At 30.0% G+C, this 24,992-nt stretch overlaps 1 protein-coding gene across 18 annotated transcripts in view; it reads left to right on the forward strand.

Annotated features, from left to right (window-relative positions):
- The window catches only part of Ppip5k2 (diphosphoinositol pentakisphosphate kinase 2), an 86,771-nt gene that overhangs the window by 41,648 nt on the left and 20,131 nt on the right, over positions 1–24,992 (forward strand). For all 18 annotated transcript variants that reach the window (XM_078045191.1, XM_078045146.1, XM_078045200.1 and 15 more), the window contains 7 exons: positions 6,327–6,468; positions 7,657–7,880; positions 13,316–13,443; positions 13,923–14,037; positions 17,751–17,858; positions 17,943–18,059; positions 23,784–23,951. In XM_078045191.1, coding sequence (XP_077901317.1) covers positions 6,327–6,468; positions 7,657–7,880; positions 13,316–13,443; positions 13,923–14,037; positions 17,751–17,858; positions 17,943–18,059; positions 23,784–23,951 — 1,002 coding nt within the window. The remainder of the gene's footprint in view (positions 1–6,326; positions 6,469–7,656; positions 7,881–13,315; positions 13,444–13,922; positions 14,038–17,750; positions 17,859–17,942; positions 18,060–23,783; positions 23,952–24,992) is intronic.

Raw genomic sequence — 24,992 nt, forward strand, 5'->3', positions numbered from 1 at the left:
TACTGTAGGTTGTCTCTTCATCCTTGGTTATATCCTTTGCTACGCAGAAGCCTCTTAATGTGATATAATCCCATTCATTCATTTACTTTTCTTTTTGGGGTCTTATTCTATATTATTGAAATGTTTTTTCTCTGTTTTTTATTTCCAGTAGGTTTGTGGTTTTCATTTTTGATCCAATTTGAGTTGACTATATATGATGATATTGGTGTCGTTTTATTCCTCTGCATGTGAATATCCAGTTTTTCTAGCACTGTTTATTGAGGATGTTATCCTTTCTTTATGTTTTAAGCACCTTTGTTGAAAACTAGTTGGCTTTGATATGTGATTTGTTTCTGGGTTCTATATTCTGTTCCGTTGGTCTGTGTATTGGTTTTTATGCCAGTACCATGTTGTCGTGGTTAATGTATCCCTAGAGTATGTCTAGATATAGGGGCAATCGTGATACTTCTAGCTTTTTTTTTTTTTTTCCTAAGATTGTTTTGACTGGTGACTTCTGTAGTTCCAAATTAATTTTAGGATTGCTTTTTCTATTTCTGTGAAGAATGTCCTTGATATTTTGATAAGGATTGCTTTGAATCTTTATAGCACTTTTGGTAGTATAGACATTTTCACAAGAGTAACACTTAAATCCATGAACATGGAGATCTTTCCATTTATTTTTGTCATTAATTTTTTTCATTACATTGTAATTTTCATTATAAAAGTTATTAACTTCTTTGGTTAAACTGATTCCTAGGTGTATTATTAGTAGTATGACTGCTACTATTTGTAATTTTTAGCTCTTGGGAATGAGATCACTTTCTTGGTTTCTTTCTCAAGAAGTCTGTTAATTAGTATATAAAATGCTACTGATTTTTGTATGTTTCCTCTATTCTGAAACTTTATTGGATTTGTTTATCCATTCTGACAATTTTTTGTAGAGCCTTCTTTTTTTTTCTGTGTATAGAATCATGTCTTATACAAAATAAGGATAATTTATCTTCTTTTCTTCTTACTTGAGTCTTTCATTTTCTTCTCTTCAGTAATACTGTGGCTAAAACTTCCAATACTATGTTGAGCAAGAGTAGCAAAAGGGAACATTCTTGTCTTGTTCAGTCCCTAGAGGAAATACTTTCAAGTTTCTTTGTGCAATATGATGTTGACTGTGGGTTTGTCATTTATAGTCTGTATTATATTGAGATATGTTCCTTGTATACCTAGTTTTTTGAGAGTCTTTATCATGAAGAGATGTTGAATTTTGTCAAACACTTTTTCTGCGTCTGTTGACATGGTCATATTATTTTTATCCTTCATTCTGTAGATGTGATGTTTAATTGTGTATATTGAACTATCATTGCACTTCTAAGTTCCCATTGATTATGATGCGTAATCTTTTTGGTGTACTGTTGGCTTTGGTTTTGCTATTGTTTGGTTGAGGATATTTGTGTCTGTGTGAATCTCAGAATACTGGTTTGTAGTTTTCTTTTTTGTGTGTATCCCTGTTTGATTTTGGTATCAGGATAATGCTGGTCTTACAGAATGAATTTGAAATAATTTCAGCCTTTTTCATTCTTTGGGATAATTTGAGAAGAATTGTTGTTAGCTTTTGGTTTTGCTTTTTAAAATTTTTAGTTGTGATTAGAAACAATATCTTTTTGTTTTATGTATTTTTTTATGTGGTGCTGAGAATCAAACCCAGTGCCTCACACTTGCTAGGCAAGCACTCTACCACTGAGCAACAACCCTAGCCCTTGGTGTTAGTTCTTTAAATGTTTGGTGGAATTCAACAATGAAGGTATCTGTTCCTGAGCTTCTCTTTTCAGGGGGACTGTTTGATTATTTTTTTCAGTCTTTGTACTTGTTATCGGGCTGTTCAAGTTTTCTGTGCCTTTATGGTTCAATTTTGATAGTTTATATGTGTCTAGAATTTTCCATTCATTTTTTATTTTTCCCATTTGTTGGAATATAGTTGTTCATGATATTCATTAATGATCCCTTGTATTTCTGTGCTTTGAATTATACTTTCTCCTTTTCATGTCTTATTTTATTTATTTGGGTTTTCTTTTTTCTTGATGAGACTAGTTAAAGGTTTATTGATTTTGTGTACCTTTTCAAAAAGACTAACACTTGGTTTTGTTGATCTTTTAGCTTTGCAGGAGTTGATTGATTTTTGGTAGTCTATTATTTCAGCTCTGATTTTTGTTATTTACTTCTGCTAATTTTGGATTTGGTTTTTCCATGCTTTTCTAGTTCCTTGATTTACATTGTTAGGTTGTTTGAATTCATTCTTTCTTCCTTTCTTTCTTTCTTTCTTTCTTTCTTTCTTTCTTTCTTTCTTTCTTTCTTTCTTTCTTTCTTTCTTTAATGTAGGCACTTATTTCTATAAACTCTTCTCCTACTACTACTTTTGCTATAGCACCATGGGTTTTGGTATGTTGTGTTTCCATTTTCATTTGTTCAAGAAATGGTTTTTATGATTCCTTGAATGACCCATTTTTCATTCAGGTGCTTGTTGGTTAGTTTCTGTGTATTTGTACAGTTTCTAAATTTCCTTATGTAGATTTGCTGTCCTATACCATGTGGTCCGAGAAGCCAAATGCTACCATTTTGACTTATTGAAATTCGTTGGGAATTATTTTGTGGCCTAACATATATGGTCTTTCCTGGAGAATGTTCTATGTGCTGATGAGAAAAATATGTATTCCATAGCTGTTAAATAAAATATTTTTAATGTCTATTCTTTCCATTTGTAGTATAGTTCAGTTCTGATGTTGTTTTGTTGTTGTTGTGTTTGTTTTTTGTTTTGCTTTTTTTTTTTTTTTTGGTCTGGATGATTTATCCATTGATGAAAGTGAGATTATTATATAATATATTATATATATATATAAAATATAATTATATTAAAGTCTATATCTCACTTTAGATCTACTACTATTTGCTTTTATATGATTGGGTGCTCCAGAATTGGACGCTTATATAATTTTTATATCATCTTTATGAATTGAGCCCAAAATTATTATATACTGATCTTCCTTGTTTCTTTTTGTAGTATTTACTTAAAATCTATTTTATTTGATATTGATATAGCTGCTATTTCTCGCTTTTGGTTTCCATTTGCATGGAATATTTTTTTAATTCTCTTATTTTCAGTCTATATGTGTCTATACCAATGAGGTAAGTTTCTTGTAGACAGCATGTCACTGGTTGTTGTTTTTTTATCCATTCAGCCAATCAAGTCTTTTAACTGGGTAGTTTTATTTTTATATTCAAAGTTATTATTGATAAATAATTATTCATGGCATTTTCTGGTTGTCTTGTATATACTTTGTCCCTTCTCTTGTTTATTTTTGTGGTTTGGTTTGGTGGTTTTTCTGTACTGATATGGTTGGATTTCTTTTTTTCTTTCTCTTTTTGTATCTCAAACTAATGGAAGTTCTCTTAAATGTGAATTAGCACTTTACTCTTGTTTTTAGAAGTCTCTGTTCACTTTGGACTTTTGACAACTTTGAGTAATATGAAATAAACAGGGGTTTTGATCAACTGTATTTGGAGTCTTTTGAGCCTCCTGCATCTAGATATGCCAAGATTTGGGGAGTCCTCAGTCATTATGTTGATGAATAGATTTTCTAGGCTTTTTCCCTTCTCTTTCTATATTAATCAGATACTTATAATTTAAACATTTGTTTACTTAATGGTATCTTATAAGTCTTGAAGGCATTGTCTGGTCTTTCCCTCTCCCTCGCCCCTTTCTTTTCTTTGTCTTCAAGTTCAGAAATTCCTTGTTCTGTTTGATGTATTCTGTTACAAATGCTCCCAACTGTGTGTATGTATTTAGTTTTGTTGTTGTTGTTATTTTGGTTTTGGTTTTACTCAACTGAATTCTTTAGCTCCAAGATTTGTTTGACTCTCTTTTGTGATCTCTTTCTCTCCTAAATTTCTCATTCATATCATTCACTGTTTTTCTAATTTTGTTAAGTGTCTGTCTGTATGTATATTTTTGGTATTTCTTTGAGTTTCCTTAGAATGATTATTTCGGATTTTTTTTCCTCAGGCATTTCATCAGTTTTCTTTTCTCTGGAGATTGGTGCCTCCTTTGAAGGCATTAGATTACTTTCTTTTTCACACTTTTTTTATCCTTAAGTTGATATTTGCACATATGGCTTCTCTTTTCTGTCTTCCAATTTTATCAACTAGCTTTTGTAGTAAAAGATTTTCTCTTGAGAGTGTCTTATACTATCCATTTGGTATAATAGATTGGCTTTGGTTTCAGTTGAGTACAGTAATATAGCTTCTTCCGCTGTGATTAATTTAGGTGTCATTCATTTGGTGGGAGGTGGCAGGTAGCCTGTGGATTGCACTGGACATTTTTAGCACCATGGTGAGTATGGCACTTTGTATCCAGCAGCAGTCTGGAAATCTACTGCATGTCCACTTGTACTTATAACATGGTGTGCATGGCAGCGGGAAGATGCCTATCTGTCTCTATGGGTCCTGTAGGTATGGGACTACTCCAACAAGCCTGCAAGTATGGCTCAGTATATATGCAGGCCCTGCAGGAGCGAAGCCACTCCTGCGGTTGGGGAGATGCACCCCAAACTAGATCAAGGCCTGTGGAGGCTGTAGGATTCCACAGTAGCAAAAACTTCAGGTGTCAGTGTGGACTCCTATTTACTTTTTTCCTCATCAATAAGAAGACTTTCCCAAGTTCATAGAGTTAAGACTGTGGCAGCTGAGTGGGTGATGCAAGACACTTTATTCCCTTCTTTACAGGACCATCATAATTCTGTTGCAGTTTCTCCATTGCATCTACATTACATTTCATTGCTCTCCCCCAAATATTCTAGCCAAGTAACCACTGTTTAGTCTTTATATTTGGTCCTTTTTTCTGGGAGGAAAGTGTATGCTATGTTCTATTTCATCATTTGCCAGAAGTTTAATTTACCCTTTTAGTTATTCTTCGTTGTTTCTTGAATTTCTGAGCTATAATTTTGGATCTTTTTCTTGAGTTTGAAAAAACAATATAGTAATTCCATTAGTGTAAGTCTCTTATTGTGAATTCCCAGGGGGCATTGTTTGTCTGAAGATGTCATTGTTTCAACTTTCCTCTTGGTAAACATTTTCATTGGATATAGAATTCGGATGGCACATAATTTTCTTTTGGTGCATTGAAGTTTTTATTTCATTATCTCCAACACTCCATAATAATAATAATTAATAATTCTAATCCTAGTAACTGAGTTTGGTTCTGTTTCTGTTGTCTGTTCTGATGATGGGTGTTCCTGATATCTTGTTTTCTTGTGTGCCTTGAATATGTATCATTTGTTGTAAATTGATACTTTGTTTGTGGAAACAACTTGAGATTGAAATTATTTTATCTTCTTCTGGTGTCTCTTATTTGTTCCTGCTAAACCTTTACACATATCAGTCTGGGATTGCCTTAAACCAACTTTAAAAACAGATCTTTCTGGCCAATCCAGTTGAGGTTTGCAATTTGTTGGTCAGTTCATTTGTTTCTGGTTCACCCTCACTTTTTTGTACCTTAAAAGCAAGGAAATTACCAGAGTTCCACCTTTGGTCAAACCTGGACTCCGTTTTCTCCCATTAGTCTCATAAGGTTATTATAGTTTTGTCTAGTTTTTCTCTAAAATCAACAGATATTTCCAGTGCAAAAACATTCTTTAATGACAGGCCTACTTTCTGTATCACTGATCTCTGAGTTTTGTTTTTACAATTCTTTGTGATCTTATTTTCTCTCAGATGTCTTAAAACAAAGATGTAGAAGTTCTTTGCCCAGGATTTTTACTTACCATCATCAATTTGATTGGTCTAAGCCTCCTAGTCCACTATAACCAGAAGTAGATTTTTCTATTTTATATTTATTTATTTTTATAGACAATTACTTCATATGGTTAAATAAATTGCTAAGCTACATGTCAAAACTGGAATTTGGAACTATGTTATCACTTACAGCTTTAAATCTAGTTAAGTGCCTTGTCTAGAATAAGGTCTTGATAATAACAATATCTTAGTGTAATTACATGTAAATATATGTCAAGTAGTTGAAACTATATTTGCCTGTATTATACAAACCAGCAAATTCTCATCAAATCTCATCAATTGAGTTAAGAGTACTTTTGCTAAATTTTCTTTATGACTAATCGGATGATACCTAGAGTTTAAGGATTTTGTAACATGAAATTCTAGCCTTTTTCACCCCTTTTGATCTTATGGCTATATTTTACATGTCATCTTAATTCATGAAATGGAATTATTTTCCTACTACTATATCATTCTCTTAGATAACTAGGCATAAACAGATATAAAATATATACTTTACTCATTTATAGCTTACTCCATCTGGAAGCATTTCTCTTATCAAATCAATGCATTTAATCAAAAATCCTGTGAAGACCTGTGACAAAGTTTATTCTTTGATTCAAAGTTTGACTTCTCAAATCAGACATCGTATGGAAGACCCCAAATCATCAGGTAAATTTTTTTTTTTTTAAATATAGAACAGTAAAATTTATTGCCCAATTACTACAAACATTTCAAAATAATGCACCAATCTCCTTATTTTAAGAAATTAAGCCAGGCAGGGTAGCACACGCACCAGTAATCCCAGCATCTCGGACGCTGAGGCAAGTTTAAAGCCAGACTTAGCAAAAGCAAAGCACAAAGCAACTCAGTGAGACCCTCTCCCCCAAATAAAATACAAAATAAGGCTGGGGATGTGGCCCAGTGGTTGAGTGCCCTTGAGTTCAATCCCTACTACCCACCCTCAAAAAAAAATCAAGGCTTTCTCCTAAGATCTACTTACATGTATGTTAATATATACTATATTTTACCACATATTTGTTATAGATTTTATGCCAATTTTTTTTAAATGTGATGGTAACCATTATGTGAAGCTTTAAAAACTATTTGTGCCAGTATTACTTAAAAACCATGTATCACTAAACTGTCTTTGGTGCAAGATTAGGATGCACAGATTCTTATAAACATATATTAATTTATTAATAATGATTATGTGGTTAAATACATATATATGACAAAAGGACAATAGCTAAGTTATGGTTGCTTTTATCCATGACAACATGAAAAAGGCAATAAAACATTTTTCATTTGATTAATTATTTAGCATTGCCCAATAGTTAAGCAGTGAGTATACACCCTGAGAACAAAGAACAAACAAGATAATATGAGCCCTTACTCCAAGGCTAGCTTGGTTAACAATTTTGACATCTTGGGTTTCTTACTGATTGAGTCATTTGAATCGTTTTTAATTTCTAAGATTCTTATCTGCTAATGATAGTTGCCTATTCTGTTAATTATTTGAATCTAGAAAAATAATAGTACTTAAAATTCAGAATTGAAAATGTTGTACCTAAAAATAATTTTGTTAAAATTGTTGTTCTTTTTTTGTATTATTATTGAATTCTGTAATCTATGGAAAGATCTTTTATAAAAAGTTTCTAGCCCAAGTATTTATAACAAGTACTTATCCAAGTCAAAAAATTGGCTGTTAATGGCCTATGCCTATGATAATATTTTCTAACTTCCTATATTTTTCTTTTTCACTTCAGTGTTTCTAATTAAAGTTTTTAATATTTTAATATATGTTCTTTATCAGATTTTTAAGTTTGAATATACTAAAAAAATGATATTTTATTCTAGATATTCAGCTTTACCATAGTGAAACACTAGAGCTTATGTTACGTCGATGGTCCAAGTTGGAGAAAGACTTTAAAACAAAGAATGGACGATATGATATTAGTAAGATCCCTGACATATATGACTGTATAAAATATGATGTCCAGCATAATGGTTCCTTGCAATTAGAAAATACAATGGAATTATATAGGCTTTCAAAGGCATTAGCAGACATTGTTATCCCTCAGGTAAGTAGTTCTCAAGAATATATTTTCTTACACTATTGTATAAAATAGATGCTTTTAAACAGTCTACCAATAGAGAAAACATAGGTTTTCATGGCCCTAGAAAACCATTAACTTTATAATTATGAATTTATATTGTAAGGCTTTTTATTGTTTATTATAATCATGATATCTGAGAGTTACTAACATTGATTTGATTGTAATGACTTTTTTTAAAGTATTCTATTTATTAGAGCAGTTGTAAGTTCACAGTAAAATTGAATGAATGATACATAGATTTTTCATATATCGTCTGTTCCTACAAAGAGCCCTGTCTCCCTTCCCATTATAAACATCACACTTGTTACAACTGATGAACCTAAGGTGACATCATTATCACCCAGGCTTCATAGAATTCAGTCCTGGTTTATATATTCTAAGTTTTTACAAATACGTAATGATGTGTTTCCATAAGTATAATATCAGACAGATTAGTTTTATGTCCTAAGAATATAGTGACTTTTAAGAATTTAAATTTAAGAATCAATTCTCTGAAGAACAATAATATGCTCACAAACAAAACAAATGAAAAAAAGTTATGGAATAAATAAATCACTCAACAAATTATGAAGAACTATTGTGCCCCTATCAACTCTATTATGAAAACAATGGAAAATGGGAAAAAATATATTTGCAAGCTGGGAATGTAGTTCAATGGTAGAATGCTTGCCTTACCTGTACAAGGTTCTGGGTCCAACCTCTAGTACTGTCCTCTTTCCTACACCACCCCCCCACCAAAAAAAATTTTTTTTGCAAGACTTTTTACTCTATGTTAAATTTTTTTTGAAAATAAGGCTTTGAGGAATGCGGGTCTTTTTGTTACAGGAGAATAAAACTAAAGTTCTAACCAGAATTCAAATAACTAAAATGCCATCGAGCAGATTAATAGTAAAGGAGCAAGTGACAAATCATATAGAAATCAAAAATGTGTTAGAAGATCCAGATGCAGTGATGCATGCCTTTAATCCCAACTACTCAGGAGACTGAGCCAGGAGGATCACAAGTTGAAGGCCAGACCCTGTCTCAAAATTTTAAAAAAAGAAAAAATAAAGAATATGTTAGAAGAGAAAAAGTTTCAGATGCCACTTTAGGATTTCTTTCCAATTCAATTACAAAGAAAATTATTTAGATATTATAAAGCAGAGCTTGGAGTGGATCAGATATTCCAACTTTAACTAAAGTAAAAAAGCAGGAAGAAACAAAATACGTGAAAACGATAAACCATAACAAAAGTTCAAATAGCCTCACTATGGATGCCAATATATAAAAATGTTTTAAATAATGCCACTGTCCTTAGTGTCCCTTTCCTAAAATTCACCAATAGTCCTAATAAATAACAGACTTTGAACAACTAGAAATTCAGGCAGTATACAATCTTCTTACAGATATTTGTACAGTTATTTGTGAATATTTTGTTTGTTCAGTGATCATATTTTTGGTCAGATGTATAACATACACAGTTTCAGAAATATTGTATGAATCAGTGTTCTAAAAACATGAATCTTACATCTGGAGGTATCACTAAGTGGTTAAAACACTTTCCTGACATGCACATGCCCTGTGCTTAATTTCCAGTACTAAAAATATGAGTCCATTTTAAAAAAGGGTAAAAGTATCTTGGACATCAAGATTATGTCTTTGGGGATTGCTTTAAACAACATGATTCATTCATTTACCATCATTTTTCACAACTGAAAATGTATTAGCTTTAAAGAGTTTTGTTATAATTATTGTCATTCTCATTGTCAAAACATTTTATTTGCAAAAGAAAAATTTTATAGCATACAAAGTTTTATTTTTATAACATAGGATATGTGAAGATTACCATGAAAGTGCACGCACAATTCTGCAGTTTTAACTGTAGGTAAAGATAGATGATCATCAAGCTAACACTGAACTTCTGAATTGGCATCTATCTTTATTTTGTAATTCAAGGTATTTATTCAGATTTTCCTATGAAAGATTCCAAAAAAAATGATTACTGATAATTCAGAGTTTACACTGGAAGCATAAATAAGACCCTGATTTTTTTTTTTATTGATTTGAGTTGCTTTGACTTTAGTTACAGCTCAATGTTTTAGTTTTACTTATGTTTACAATGGGGATTATTTGAAAGTATACTTTTGAACAATTAGCGCAAATATAAGGCCTTTTAGAACATTTATGTTGTCTACATGCATTTTTCAAGGCAGGCATTCAATATATCTAAAGGTATTATGTACCCCGTAGCTAAATAAATAAACAAATTCTTATCTGATTATTAGCATATTCATTTTTGTGTTATTATATAGCTTATTTGATATAACCCTCTGGATTTTTGTGTCTGTGTTAACTGTGTAGAACATTTTAGAATTGAGTATGGAAAATTGTCTTCTAAGGGATGGATATAAAAAGAATACCCAAATGTCAATGGAGTTTTAGGTGATAAACTATTTTTACATTGTTTATGCATTCAGATGTATTACTTCTAGTGTTGAAGACATTTCTCACCATGTACTTATAGCTTAGATATTCATAATGAAATTTTAGGAACATAACTAAAAGAAACACCCAAGATTAGTATGGTTATACAAGATTTGAGCCATCATTTGTGTCTTTTAAAGTAATTGTTCAAGTTCACTCTCCCCTATCTCTATTGTAGTTATCCTCTCTGCTGCAATTAGAGTAGATTTTCACAGCATCTTGGAATTTATTTGAAGACATCGCCTAAATTATTTTTCTTGAATATTTATTTTTGAAAACTTGGAACTTAAAAGTCCAGGAATTAGTCCTATTTTTGGTAAATTCATAACTTTAAAAGCAGATTTACTTTTTATATATTTCCTGGAGCTCTGAGTTAACTTTATAAATTGAGGGGAGGAAAATGGGCATTTTTTAACTTTTTAGTTTGGTAGTCCTTATTGTGGCAGAAACTTAGAAGTTTTGTTGTTTCTTTTTTAATAGAATGTTGGATTCAGTTGAGTAAATGTTATTTCATTTTAACTTAGCCTTGAAGTCCAAAAACCATGAACAAAGTTAAAGCATGGCAACCATTAAGAACATAACTAAAAATTAAAATCATATTTATAGTAATAACTTGTCATGATAATAGAATTTGTAGTGAAAAAAAAGAGAATTTACTTGTGTTGTCAAGGAAATAATGAATACTTTAGACTTTGAGACTTTCTGACTTGGGCAAATGTATTTTAAGTTTTTAACTTGTTTAAAAAAACTAATGCAGATTAACAAAGCATCACTATCTGTGGGAAAAAAAACTTAGATCACATTCTGGTGTACTTGAAAGCACTACTAGTTCTCTATATAACCAATTTCTACTCCTAAATCAATTCTTACATCTCTGCTATGTGAATTATGTAATTCCAGTTGTATTTTGGCTTATGTGACAAAATGATCTACTACTTCTAGGTATTTTAATATTAAACTACTTATAGGTATTTATGCTACAGTACATTTAGCATTTCACTTTTAACCAGTCCTAATCTTCAGAAAATTGGAGTACCAAAAATCATCAGTACCAAAAATAAATAACTAGCTTCGTCAGTTATATTTGTGGCAGAAAAAATTGTAACTGCATATGAGAACTTGGATATCTAAATTATTTGGGTCTAAAGGATGATGGCAGATGAGCAAAATGTCACTGTGTTGAAAAAAAAGATTTTATTATAAAAGTAATATATGTGTTATAAAACTACAAAGTGAATATATAGCCAAAAAATCACAATAACATTATCAGCTAGAGAGAAGCATGTTGATGTTTTAGAATAGTCTCAAAGGCCTTTTTCCTTAAACATTTATGCATTTGTAATTTTTCTCATATATATAAATTCTTTACAAAACTGGAACCAAGCAAGCATACTGTTTTATAAACTTGACTTTCATTTAGCACCAGGAACGTGTGTATGTATATGTATTTCCTCTTACATAACTTAATTCACAGTCATCTATATTGGCAAGATTATTGACTGAATATAAGAAAATAAGCTTGAGTTTATGATAAGTGAGCCCAAGAAGTTCTGTTTTCATAACTACTCCATCTGTAATTGGTCCGCATTTTCATTTACTAGGAAGTTTTGACGTTTGTTTTCTATATAGATCTGTGGCTTTCTGACTCTTTATGGAGGTATCTTTTAGCAGGAAATAATTTAAATTGATATATTCCAGAATTAACTTGGAGAGAGAAGAAATGTGTGTTTCTTCCCTCTTTTATATTGTTCCTTTCCACTTCTGTCCACACTTTGTACCTCTCCCCTTCTCCCACTCTTTCCATCCATACACGAAACTAATTTTTCTTTTCTAATATAAGGTTTTTTTCTAACCTGCCACCTTGAACTGTAATTGTCATTGTTATTACTTTATAATAACTATGTTTTCTTGATATTTCACATTGTAGTAATTCCTTGTAATTCTGATTAACTCTTAATGATTATAGATGTCATAAATGTGAATATTTCATAGCATTTTTGTTCACTACTAGTTAAAACTTGAAGAACACCTACCAAGGGGTTTTGAAGAATGCACTATCCTTTTTAATCATTATATTTTTTTATGTTTATGACTTTTCTTTAGTTTTTCTGACCTCAGTTCATCTTTCTTTTAAGGTTATTTTTACATTTTTACCTTCTGATTAAATTGAATACTATTCATAAAGATTGCACTCATCTATTTATTGTTCTCTCTTTAGAAGTTACTTGCTTTTTTAGTTCCACCACAAAGTTCTTCCAATTATACTTAATATTTTGAAAATAGTATATTTGCAGATGCAAAAAAATTGCTAAATAGGAGTCTAATGTTCATAAAAGGCTGGGCATGAACAAGCAGTACATTTAGTGAAGAAAATGCTTCCTAATTATATTAAATGTTTCCTATATATTTAAGGTACCAAAAGTAACAAATCCTACTTATATTTTTTACTGAGTTTATTTTTATAAGTAATAATATATATAAAATATATTTTATATATAAAAATAAACTCAATATTTGTATATATAAAAATAAACTTGGTAAGTATGTTAGAGTTTATGTGTTACCATAAAGTAATTTCTTCTTTTCAAAGTTAAACAAACAAAGTCAGGGGCTATTTCCAGGATTTCTCTTTTTCTTTTCTGAAAACAGAATATAAATTTAAAAATCTTTCAAAAATATGTTTGAATGAAGCCCACTTTAAATCAATGTCAGTTTTAATGAAAATAGCATTTTTATTATTCTTGTATTTCTTTTCATTTGTTATACTTGTGTATGTGTTAATGTGTATATACATAAATCATTTGTATTCTACTGCAAAAAAATAATAAAAGGCTTAATACAGTGTTTATATTTCACTAGAATTCTATAATTTGGGAATGCATTTGTCAGAGCTCTTTGTCACTATACCCTTTTTCTAATATGTATTTTCTGCTCAGGAATATGGTATAACTAAAGCTGAAAAACTGGAGATTGCCAAAGGTTACTGTACTCCTCTAGTTAGAAAAATTCGCTCAGACCTTCAGAGGACACAAGATGATGACACTGTAAATAAACTCCATCCTGTGTAAGACTGATCATTTAAATCTGTATTTGTCTATTTTTGCATACTTCAAATCTAAATTACTTTTTGATGTTCACTGAAGTGTATCACGTATATTATGAGAGTAATATTACCTATTACTCCAACCAAGACTCTCTTTGAATCCAATTTGAAGAAAAAGCTGAGTTCATCAGCATTAATGCCTATAAACATCTTTAGGACTGTGATCTCTATCATTACTAAAATGACCTCTATAGAGTGAACTTGACTAATATTAATTTTGATCTTTGACTAATCCCAGAAGACATAATTAGTTCCAAATAGCTTCATGTTGGAAAAATATCAAAATAACTCCTTAATTGTGGTTGGGAGAATGATAGATTTATTTATCGTGGATTTTTGTACTTCCATTAAGATTAATCCTATTTTACAAAGTAATGTTGATACTTAATTGGTTTTTGATTATATGGTTATGTTTTAACACCATCTACTTCTAAATTTAGGTATTCCAGAGGTGTTCTATCTCCTGAACGTCATGTCCGTACCAGGTTATATTTTACCAGTGAAAGTCATGTACATTCTTTATTATCTATTCTTCGCTATGGTGCCTTATGCAACGTAAGTAGAATAAATTATTCCCATCTAACTAATAAAATTTCTTTGTAATCATAATCTTGCTGTTTTTGCTGTGAAATTTTAGTAATTCATTACTCATTTGTATGATTTGCCATCAATTTCCCTGGGTTTACTATAAAACAAGTAAGTACTATGCTAGATTTGGGGAATATTCTCTTTTCTTCAAATAAGATCCATTTGAGCAACCAATAACAAAGTATTTTAGATGATATTATAGATGGCTAGCAACGGATGAAGAGAAGCTGATGTATTTGAGTCATTTTAGGGGTCAGATTAGACATTATGCCTCTTATCTTATGTCATATAATAGCATTCTAACACTTGGTGGTTTAAAAAACCCACCATCGGACTGGGGATGTGGCTCAAGCGGTAGCGTGCTCGCCTGGCATGTGCAGGGCTCTGGGTTTGATCCTTAGCACCACATTAAAAAAAAAAAAAGTAAAATAAAGATGTGTGTCCACTGAAAACTAAAAAATATTTAAAAATTCTCTCTTTCTCTCTCTGTCTCTCTCTTTTAAAAAAAAATCCCATCATCATTTTGTTTTTATTGCTCACAGTTCAGAGGGTTGACAGATCTATTAGGCATTTTTGCTCAGAGTCTCATGAGCCTGCTGTCAGATAGTGGCTGGGGCTCTAATCATCTCAAAGGTGTTCTCTCATATCTAGTGCTTCATGCCAATTGTCAGCTGGGACATCAACAGGGATTGCTGGCTAGAACAACAGCATCTGTTCTTTATATGACCTGCTTCCTTAAAATGCAGTTGAGTTCTAAAATGAGCTTCCTAGCATAGCAAAGTGCAAGTGTATGCCTTTTCTCTATCCTAACTACTGGAATCATGTCACTTGTGCTTCATTGATTGAGGCAGTTACAGAGGTTCATCCATGTTCAAAGGGAGGAGAAATAACCCATGTCACTATGAATGGAGTGTCAGTGTCACATTGTAAGAAGAGTATGTAGGATTAAATTTATGTGGCAGCCATTTTTAGAAAATACAATCTGCTACAATATGCTCATTGTTCACAATAATTCATATTCCTCTCAGATGCAAAATTTACTTAACCTCTTTGCCAGTACCATACCCTCTAGGAATATGCTTTTATATCATAAACTTGAAGCCTTGAGCCTAGGAATTTTTGGTGTTCCCATAAAATTTCAAATTCATGGGGCCAGGGTTGTGGCTCAGTGGTAGAATGCTTGCATAACTTGTAAGACCATGGGTTTGATTCTTAGCACCACATATAAATAAATGAATAAAATAAAGGTCCGTCAACATCTAAAGAATTTTTAAAAATAAAATTCAAATTTATGTTTTTTCTTTTTTATTCCACTAAGGAATAGCAAAGTGACATTCTTACATACATATATGGATCAGCGAAGTTTTAATAAAAGACAGTGAATGGAAAAAAATTACTCATATTTAGCAAGACAAAAGCTTGGGTATCTAGTAGTAATTATGGAAATGTTTTGTGGGAAAAGAAATACATCTCTAATATGTTCTTCTTTTTGACTCTTGTACAAATATAAAAGATAGTAAGAACCTGAGAAATATAGGAAATTTTGGAAAGTCTGTAGTTGAAGCATACTGATCAGTGATGGATTAAAAAAAAAGGTAACAGATAAGATCAGAGAGCCAATGCGTGTATCCTAAGGGGATTAGGATGCCATTGAAAGGTTTTCAGCATGAAAGTGAGTGACTTGTTGCTGTATAGATGGACAGTAGATGAGAGTGAAAAGGAGGGAACCATTTGGGAAACTATTATACGGTGATTCAAAGAAAGATACAACAGTTTGGATAGGATGGTGGCAGTGGAGCTAGAGCTTGTTGGGCATGTATTGATAGAATTTAGGCTTAATTTCTAAAAGTAAAACTAAGCAACCCCATTTAAATAAATACAAATGTGCTTCTAGGAAATAATTAAATTTGTTACTAAAATGATAATTAAAATCTGTATCCAAATGATGTCCTGTTTTCTAATTTTGTTAAACAAAATATAATTTATTTCAACTACAATTCATTATCACAACTGTTCCTATCCTGATAAGAATCTTTAAGGAATTACTTAATACCTTGTTCAGTCTCTTCCCAGTTGAAATTTTTTATTACACAGAATGGACTATGTAAAATCTCCATAATAGATTTTCTTTCAAAAGTTTTGTTAAGGAAATAAGATTTCAGGGAATACATATAAGGAGCCTTGATTTAAAGAAGAAGATATTTTTATGGCTTCTTACTTACTAATTGTATTAAGGAAGATATTACTAAATATTGTTTAATTTTATGTATTTATTAGAGGAGACCTAGCAAAATTTATAACTGAAATTAGATAGTGTTCTTGATAATGTAGTATCAAAATCTAATTCATTAAATAGTTTAAATTTATCATTTCCAGTAAGTCACATATAGTGAAACTTGGTAATGCTATTTTTATTTTCCTTTATCAATTTTGCACATATCATTTCCCAAACACATATGTATACACACACACACATAGACACACTGAGATGTACTTTTTATTCACAAATATTATGTGCTTTAGGATTATCTAAAATAAAAGTGAAATACACTGAATTTGTTTGAAGTACATGTGAGCATGTGATCTTACCATTGTATTTTTTTAAAACACTGTACAGTCTACAGTGAATTTCCTAGTACTGCGCATTCTTATATATAAAAAATTGTGCTTTTATATTTTTTGTAATGCTTATGACACGTTTATAATGAAGGAAAACTATCTTATTTACACAAGATTTACATAAACTTTGTTTACAATTAACTGTAGACTTTATACTTTGGGTAGTTTTACCTTTTTACATAGACTTTTTATCTATCTGGTTATGGTGGTACACACCTGTAATCCCAGTGACTCAATCCCTGAGGCAGAGGGATTGCAAGTTCAAAGCCAGTCTCAGCAATTTAGTGAGACCCTGTTTCGAAATAAAAAGAGCTGGAGATATAGCTCAGTGTTAAAGTAACCCTGAGTTCAGTACCCAGTACAAAAAAAAAAAAAAGAAAGAAAGAAAAATCAGAATTTTCTACTTGGGATACTTGAGTATATATTCTCAAAGATTCCTTTCTGTTCTGATGCTCTATGAGTTTAAAGTCCAGTAATTCTCTAAATGAAAATGGAGAAATGTCAAAAGAGATGGGTAATATAAATAGAACTTTTATATGGCTCCTCCTGCTAATTGTTTACTATCATTGCAGTGTAAATAAGAGATATTTACTGATAGGCATATCAAAATATGAGCCATATCATAGTGGAGAAAAACACTACTCTGATAGGATAATATTCTCTTATGAAGCATGATATTATATAATAGATACTTTTAAACTAATAATATTAAAAACCAAAAAAAAAAAAACCACTTCTTACCCTAAGAATTCAGTAGTGGGTATCATATTTCAAGAGACTCCTTATTTTTTATCTCAAATATACTTTGGGTAGTTTTACCTTTTTTTTGCTCTTTTTTCAAAAGAGCACTGAAGTTTTTAATACCACTGCTAAATAATTTAAACAAGCTTAAGAAATATACTGAAACTTTTAAATGTAGTAAAGTTATTTTGAAAGATTATACACATAAGTGTTCATCTTATATGTGTTATATCACTCAGAATTAGCTAAATTATTATAATGTCAATGAAGTTAATTTTAAGTAATAGAATATAAGAAAGTACTTACTGTATTTTGTTCAGGAATCAAAGGATGAACAGTGGAAAAGAGCCATGGATTATTTAAATGTTGTCAATGAACTCAACTACATGACTCAGATTGTTATCATGCTTTATGAGGATCCTAACAAGGTAACAGAGTTCTTGATTTGTTTATGTTCCCAGATTAATAGTTTGAAGTCTTTTATTGTAAAGAGGTTCTTTCATATTTTTTAGGATCTTTCCTCAGAGGAACGCTTTCATGTTGAATTACACTTCAGTCCAGGAGCCAAAGGCTGTGAAGAAGACAAAAATTTACCTTCTGGCTATGGATATAGACCTGCTTCTAGAGAGGTAATGATGATGGAACACTCAGTGTTTAGTTAATGTAATTCTAGATTTTCATGAAGTTTCTATAAGAATTTTCTCTTATGTACTATAAAAAATACTCATCACAACTCTTAGGTAGAAAAATGACTTAAACTTTTAAAAATATGATTTGGATAGACAACATTTTATACATATTAGAATTCCTCAGAATTTTATCTTTTCTTTAGATTGTTTGGATTTTAAGTCCAATGTTAGAATGGATAAGTACAATTTTTGTTTTTTATTATTGTTGTTTTACTTAAGAATGATTATTCCATGCTACACACTTTGCATGAATTACTGCAGTTAATCATTACCATATTAAGGATTATATACTGTCTAAAAGATGATATATAAGATTGCTATTATTTTTTTCCTTAAATATTTGTTAAAATTTGTTGTGTGGAAGTCATCTGGATTGGAGTTTTCTTTGGGGGAATATTTTTAGTTATATCTTCAATTTTTTAAATTGATGTACTACTAGTCAAATTTTCTCCATATTTTTATATCTGTTTTGGTAAGTTGTGCTTTTTGATTATCTAAATTTTCTAATTTAGGGTATATAGCTGTTCAAAATGTCATTATGTTGTTTTTTATTATCTCTAAGATTTCTAATGATGTCCCTTTTTGCGTAATGATAACCTTTTTGTTTCTTCACTAAATGACCCTTAGCAAAGATTTGTTTTTTGTTTTAATTTTTTTAAAGGACTGACAATTCCCTTGTTGATTTTGTTACACATTTCTCTTTTCTTTCATAACTTCTGATGTGAAGTGTTCTATTTCCTTACTTCTGCTTTCCTTGAATTTATTGTTTATCTCTTAATTATTTTGATGTATATTCAGATCATGTATTTTAAAGTTTCTTTTTCTAATATTTGCATTATCACTTCAGCTACATCACATAGTTATGTTTTATTATTCACTCAAAAATGCTATATGATTTCTGTGTGATTTTTCTTCTTTGATTCATGAGTTTAGGGATTCATGGCTTACCAAACATGTAGAAACTACATGTAAGCTTTTGATAACTATGTCTAGCTTAATTCAACTTTTTTCAGAAAATATATTTGGTGGGATTTCTGCTTGCCTTGAATGTATTTGGAATTACCTTATTGTTCTGCATATGATTAATTTTTTATAATTACCACATGTATACTTTAAACAATATATTTTCTATTATATTTGTTGAGTATAGGTGTTCAGTGCAAGTTTGTTGAATAAAACTTATTCAACTGATATTCAGATCTTTTATATCATTGAAGTATTTTTTAAGGTCTGATTGCTCTACTAACTACTTAGAATGGTATGCAAAAATCTCCCACTGCAATCATGGGTTGTCTGGTTTTGCTTACGGTTGTAAGAATTATTGCTTCATATTTTGAGGCTATGTGTACAAATTTAGAGTTGTTATATCTTCTTTGTATCTTTTCTCATTATGAAATGTCACTGTTTGTGCCTGGGAAGTGCTTGTAATCTATTTTGATATTGTTTTAGTTTAACATTTCCTTTATTTTTAAATTTTATTCTTTTAACTTTTCTTTCTTCTTGTATATACAGTGTGTGGCTTTTAAACAGTATATGGATTTTGTTTTTTTTATGCAAAAATAATTTATTTTGATATAGTTCATGTAAAGATAGATATATTTTCAAAGTAAAAGTGGTCAGCTACATCTGTGGGAATGTAGCATATCACACTGGGGAATAAATATTTTGACAAAGTAACAGTTAGTGAATATTTGATCATAATCTTCATAAGGAAAAAAAAAAGCCTCAAACAACCATTAAGTCTTGAGGGTTTTGTATTTTTTTTACTTTGTATTTTTACAATCTTGGTCTTTGATGTGTAGTATTTATTCATTTAATATAATTACTGATGTATTTATGTTAAATGTACCTATGTGTTATTTGCTTTGTTTTTCCATCTCGTGTATATTTCTTTTTTTTTTTCAATGTTTTAGTTGTAGATGGACACAATACCTTTATTTTATTTATTTGTATATGGTGTTGAGGATCTAACCCAGTGCCTCACACTTGCTAGTCTCTCATGTGTATTTCATTTGGTACATTTTAATCCCTTCAGTTTCTTTAAGAGACTCCAATATTATCTGATTGTCTTGGCACTTGTAGTAGTTTTACTTTGATTTGTTTGCTTGTGGTTAATAGAGCTTCTTTTACATGTGACTCAGTGGTTTTTTTGGTTTTTGTTTTTTTGGGGGGAACTTTTGCAATAGTTATCTCTCTAATTTTTATACATTATTTTTTCTCTTAGATTTAGCATACATCTCTTTGGAATCATGATGCATATTAAACACTATCTATGCATTTCTTAAACTCTTCTCTATTTTTTCCTGTATGCTTCAGATACAGTGTTTTATTTTTACCTCTCTTCCAGTTCATTAATTCTGTCTTTATTTTTCAACATGCTGTTAAACCCTACCCATTGAGTTCTTAATTTTATAATGTAGTAAATAAGGTTTAATTATATTTTCTAGTTCTAGAATTCCCATTTGGTTGTTTTTATAATTTCTAATTTTTAACTGAAATTCTCTTGTAGTTATGTGAGAATATCAATTTTAGTTGTTATAAACTTTTTAACTGATATCATCATTATCTGGATCACCATTGGATTTATTTTCTTTTTTTACCCTTCATTTTTGATCTCATATTTTCTTATATTTCAAGCTATTAACATGATGTTATGCTAGACATCGACTATTAAAACTTGCAAAGAAAGTGTGGGCCTATTGTTGATATTATGTGTTTCCAATATAATTTACTTTTATTTCTGATGGAAAGCTAGGCTAAAGGAACTATAGGAGAACTAGCCAGTTTAGAGTATCTTAATCAAATAGTCATTGTGATGATTCAAAATGGGTCTTAATTCATGGGAAAAGCCAATATATTTCTAATTTACTCTTATTACTACGTAATGGGTACCAAGAAACATTACTTCATTACATATAGTGACTGCTAGTGTATTAGTACTTACTTCTCATGAGAAATCTAGTTAAGAAAGATCAAACAGTATCCCTTTTTCCATTTATTTTTCATCCATTTACTTTCAACTTTTAGATTCATATATTTACAATGTGTCATAAACAGTATATATTCAAGTTATATGTTTTATGCAATCTCACAATTTTTGTCCTGTAATTGTAGTACATAGATAATATAATTTGATGTACTTGAAATTTATTATATATCATCTTTAACCATACTATATATCATCTTTAACCAACTTGTTTGATATTCATTCCTCTTTCTCTCACTTCTTGTTTTTTTTGAAGCATTATAGTTGTGCATATCAATGTTATATATCATCTTTAACCATACTATATATCATCTTTAACCTATCTGTTTGATATTTGTTCTTTTTTCTCTCACTTCTTGATTTTTTTAAGTACATTATAGTTGTGCATACTGATATTATTTGTTATTACACATTCATATATGAACACAGTACACAATATAATAATATAATTTGTCCAGTATCACTCCCCAGCACTGTACCCACTATTCTTTTAATGGTTACCCTAGAGATAGTAACATGAATCTCTGACTTGTTAACATCAATAGAACTTTAACTGTTACTAACATATAATCATGTTTTGAAAGATTTTAATTCTTTTACTCTCAATCCCATTTTATGTTATTTTTGTCAAGAGTTATATATGTATGTTTTTAAAATATATTTTATATTTTCCAGGTCATTATTATTGTTTTAGTCAGTCATTTAGACTTGGAGTATTAGAATATGTTAGAATATTGGTTGTATTAGAATCATGGTATATTAGAGTGTATATGCATATTTTTCTATCAAAGTAATTATATGTGTCAGAACATGTCTTCCAAGCAGGTTTAGATTTCTTTACATATTGAGCATCTCTGATGTCTTTAGTCTTTCCTGCTATTCTCCTTAAATCTAGTATCATTTTCTTCCCCCGTTTCTTTACTGCACAAAACTTCATTTTTTATATGCTATGTGTGATATGAAGTCCAGTTTTTTGTTTTTGTTTTTTCCCTATATGGAAAACTAGTTCTAATGCTGTACATGGAAGAGTTCATCTTTTCTCTACTGTCTGCAGTACTACTTCTGATATTCCAGACATATTGTTTTCATATATTGGTAGATTGGTTTTTGAACTATTACTTAGTATTACTCCATTGGTTTGTTTGTCTCCCTGTAGTTATATCAATATCAATTTCAATTATTACAGCCCTATAATATTAATTTCTAACTTGAAAGTTCTTCAGCTTTGTTTATCTTCAAGATTACTTTGAGTGTTTTAGAGTTCTTGCATTTTCATATAAATTTTGTAATCTTATAATGTTTCAAAAAGAACTTTTGGGGATTTAAATTAGGATTACACCAACTCTGCAGAGACCAATTTTGAGAGAAATTACTTTTGTGGTACTGAATCTTCTAATATAAGGTGTCTTGGTATATTTCTCACTTTGGCTGTACATTATGTCATTTTTGGCAAAATTAATATTTGCAATAAGTCACATCTTTCTCAGATTAATTCACATATTCTTTTTATTTTTGATGCTATTAATAGTGTTTGATTTTTTTTGTTTGTTACTATCATTGAATTTTAACTGGCATTAAGATCTTATAACTAGCAAACTTATTATATGCTTTATTCATTCTAATAATTAGTCCATAGAGTCATTTGTATTTTCTGTGTCTGTGATCTTATCTATGAATAGTGATATTACCTGAAATGGTTATTTCAAATTTTAGATTAAGGAAGTCTTTTTTATATTTATATAGTCCTTAATTTAATAAAGAATTTTTTATATACTCTCTTGGATATTTCTTCTTCTTTTCTTTTTGTTTTCTTTTTCTTTTTTTCCAATATTAAATTTATGAGATTCATCAAGTAATTTCATTTAGTTTTAGTTTATTCTTACTGCTTTAAAACATGTATTTTACCATATGACTTTGGCCAAATTAATCCATTCTGTTCCAGGTGGATATTTGGTCTAGATGTATTATATTGTCTCCTCTGCTGTGAAATTTTTAGAGTCTGAGACTATGCCTTATTCATCAAAATCCTACACAGCAAATAGTACACACTCAATATAGTATTTTGTGGATGATTATCTTTCATGCACTTATCACATTTATTGGAAATATTTGGAATAGAATTTAAATATTCTAAAATATATAAATTCAAATACTATTTTATTCTTGCTTGGGTTGATAACATTTCTATATAACAAAACCTATCTCTACTTTTATTGGTTACTAATTAGTATTATTTGCATATTTGAAGAAATTTAACTATATACTTTGTTTTATATGTGTTTATTTTAAATTGTTATTTTACTTAATTTCTTCATAAACTGAATGTATTTCTTAAAGTCAGAGACTTGGTCATCTCTCTTACAGTACACAGCATAATAGGCTGTTATAAGAGTTCAATTAAGGACTAGGATTGTGGCTCAGTGGCAGAGTGCTTGCCTAGCATGTGTGAGGCACTGGCTTTGATTCTCAGCACCACATATAAATAAATAAAGGCCTGTTGACAACTAAAAAAAAATTTTTTTTTAAATAAAGAGTTAAATTAATACTATTAATTCATCCCAGAATGCAAATTGTATGTATTTACATCAAGTGACTACTTCAGTTGGTAGTTGAATTTGTTATCAGAAGAGATTTTTGTTTAATCTGAATTATAAGTGTACTGTATTTTTTCCTCACAGAATGAAGGCAGAAGATCTTTTAAAATTGATAATGATGACGAACCACATACTTCTAAAAGAGATGAGATTGATCGAGCTGTGATACTATTTAAACCAATGGTATCAGAGCCAATTCACATACACAGGAAGTCTCCACTCCCACGATCTAGAAAGATGGCCACGAATGAAGTATGTATATGTGTCATAGCATGTTTTCATAGAGTAAACTAACTATATGTTAATAAAACTGAAAAGAAAATACAGCTTTTAATATGGAGTTTGGGAACCTTAAAAATTTTTGTCAACTTTGTTTTTCAAACAAATTTTTAAAAATACAGAGGCAGTTAGAAAATAAAGATTAGTTTTAGAGTTTGGAAATTTATGTGTAGCTTTTGTAACAAAATTTAATACAAATATGAAAGTAAGGTCTAAGAAATTGATAAACATTTATATTTTTGTTTTGTCCCTTTAGGTTATTCTTCAATAAAGAATTTTTTAAAGTTTTATTTAATATATCAAGAATAATTTTAATTTATTAAAACTAGTCAGAAATTGCCAAAGATGCTTCAACTATAAGGGATTCCGTTGACACTGCAGGTTAAGATATGAAATTTCAAATTATTTCCTTATTGCAAAAATCTATATAGAAGCTTAAAAATTTGGTAATATCATTGAAAAATTTACCTTTGTATTAAGGTATGTAATTGAGTCATTAAACTAATTCTTATGCTCACTCTTACAATACTATATTTTAATAACCATTACCATAACATTTAAAAGGAAAGTTGAGCAGTTGTAAAAAAACTTGTTAGGTAGATTTTTAATATCTGTATATGTTTTATACTTTTAGTCTTTATTTTGAATTATTTATTTTTAGTAGGATGATTCTGCTAGTACTGATTGAGGTCAGTGCTTATAATTATTTTTTAAATGCTCTAATAAAATATAAAGCAAGAAACTTAATTTGAGATAGGAAAAGCCATCAACTCAATTAGAAACATTTTTTTTGGTATTTATATAGATCAAATCCATAACATTAAGTATCACATTATCTAGCAAAGAATTGTGCTTATTCTCCAACCCCAAATTTTACTATCCTAAGTGTTTTATGATTCACTTCAAATTTCATATAATTTGACACTCATGCATAGAAAAAAACTCAATAGATTGTTGTAACTTCGTAATGGAAATTGTGTACTAGATAGGGTAACTTACCTAGAACATAATATT

The sequence above is a fragment of the Ictidomys tridecemlineatus genome, chromosome 1 (assembly GCF_052094955.1).
Source record: "Ictidomys tridecemlineatus isolate mIctTri1 chromosome 1, mIctTri1.hap1, whole genome shotgun sequence".
NCBI classification, from domain to species: domain Eukaryota; kingdom Metazoa; phylum Chordata; class Mammalia; order Rodentia; family Sciuridae; genus Ictidomys; species Ictidomys tridecemlineatus.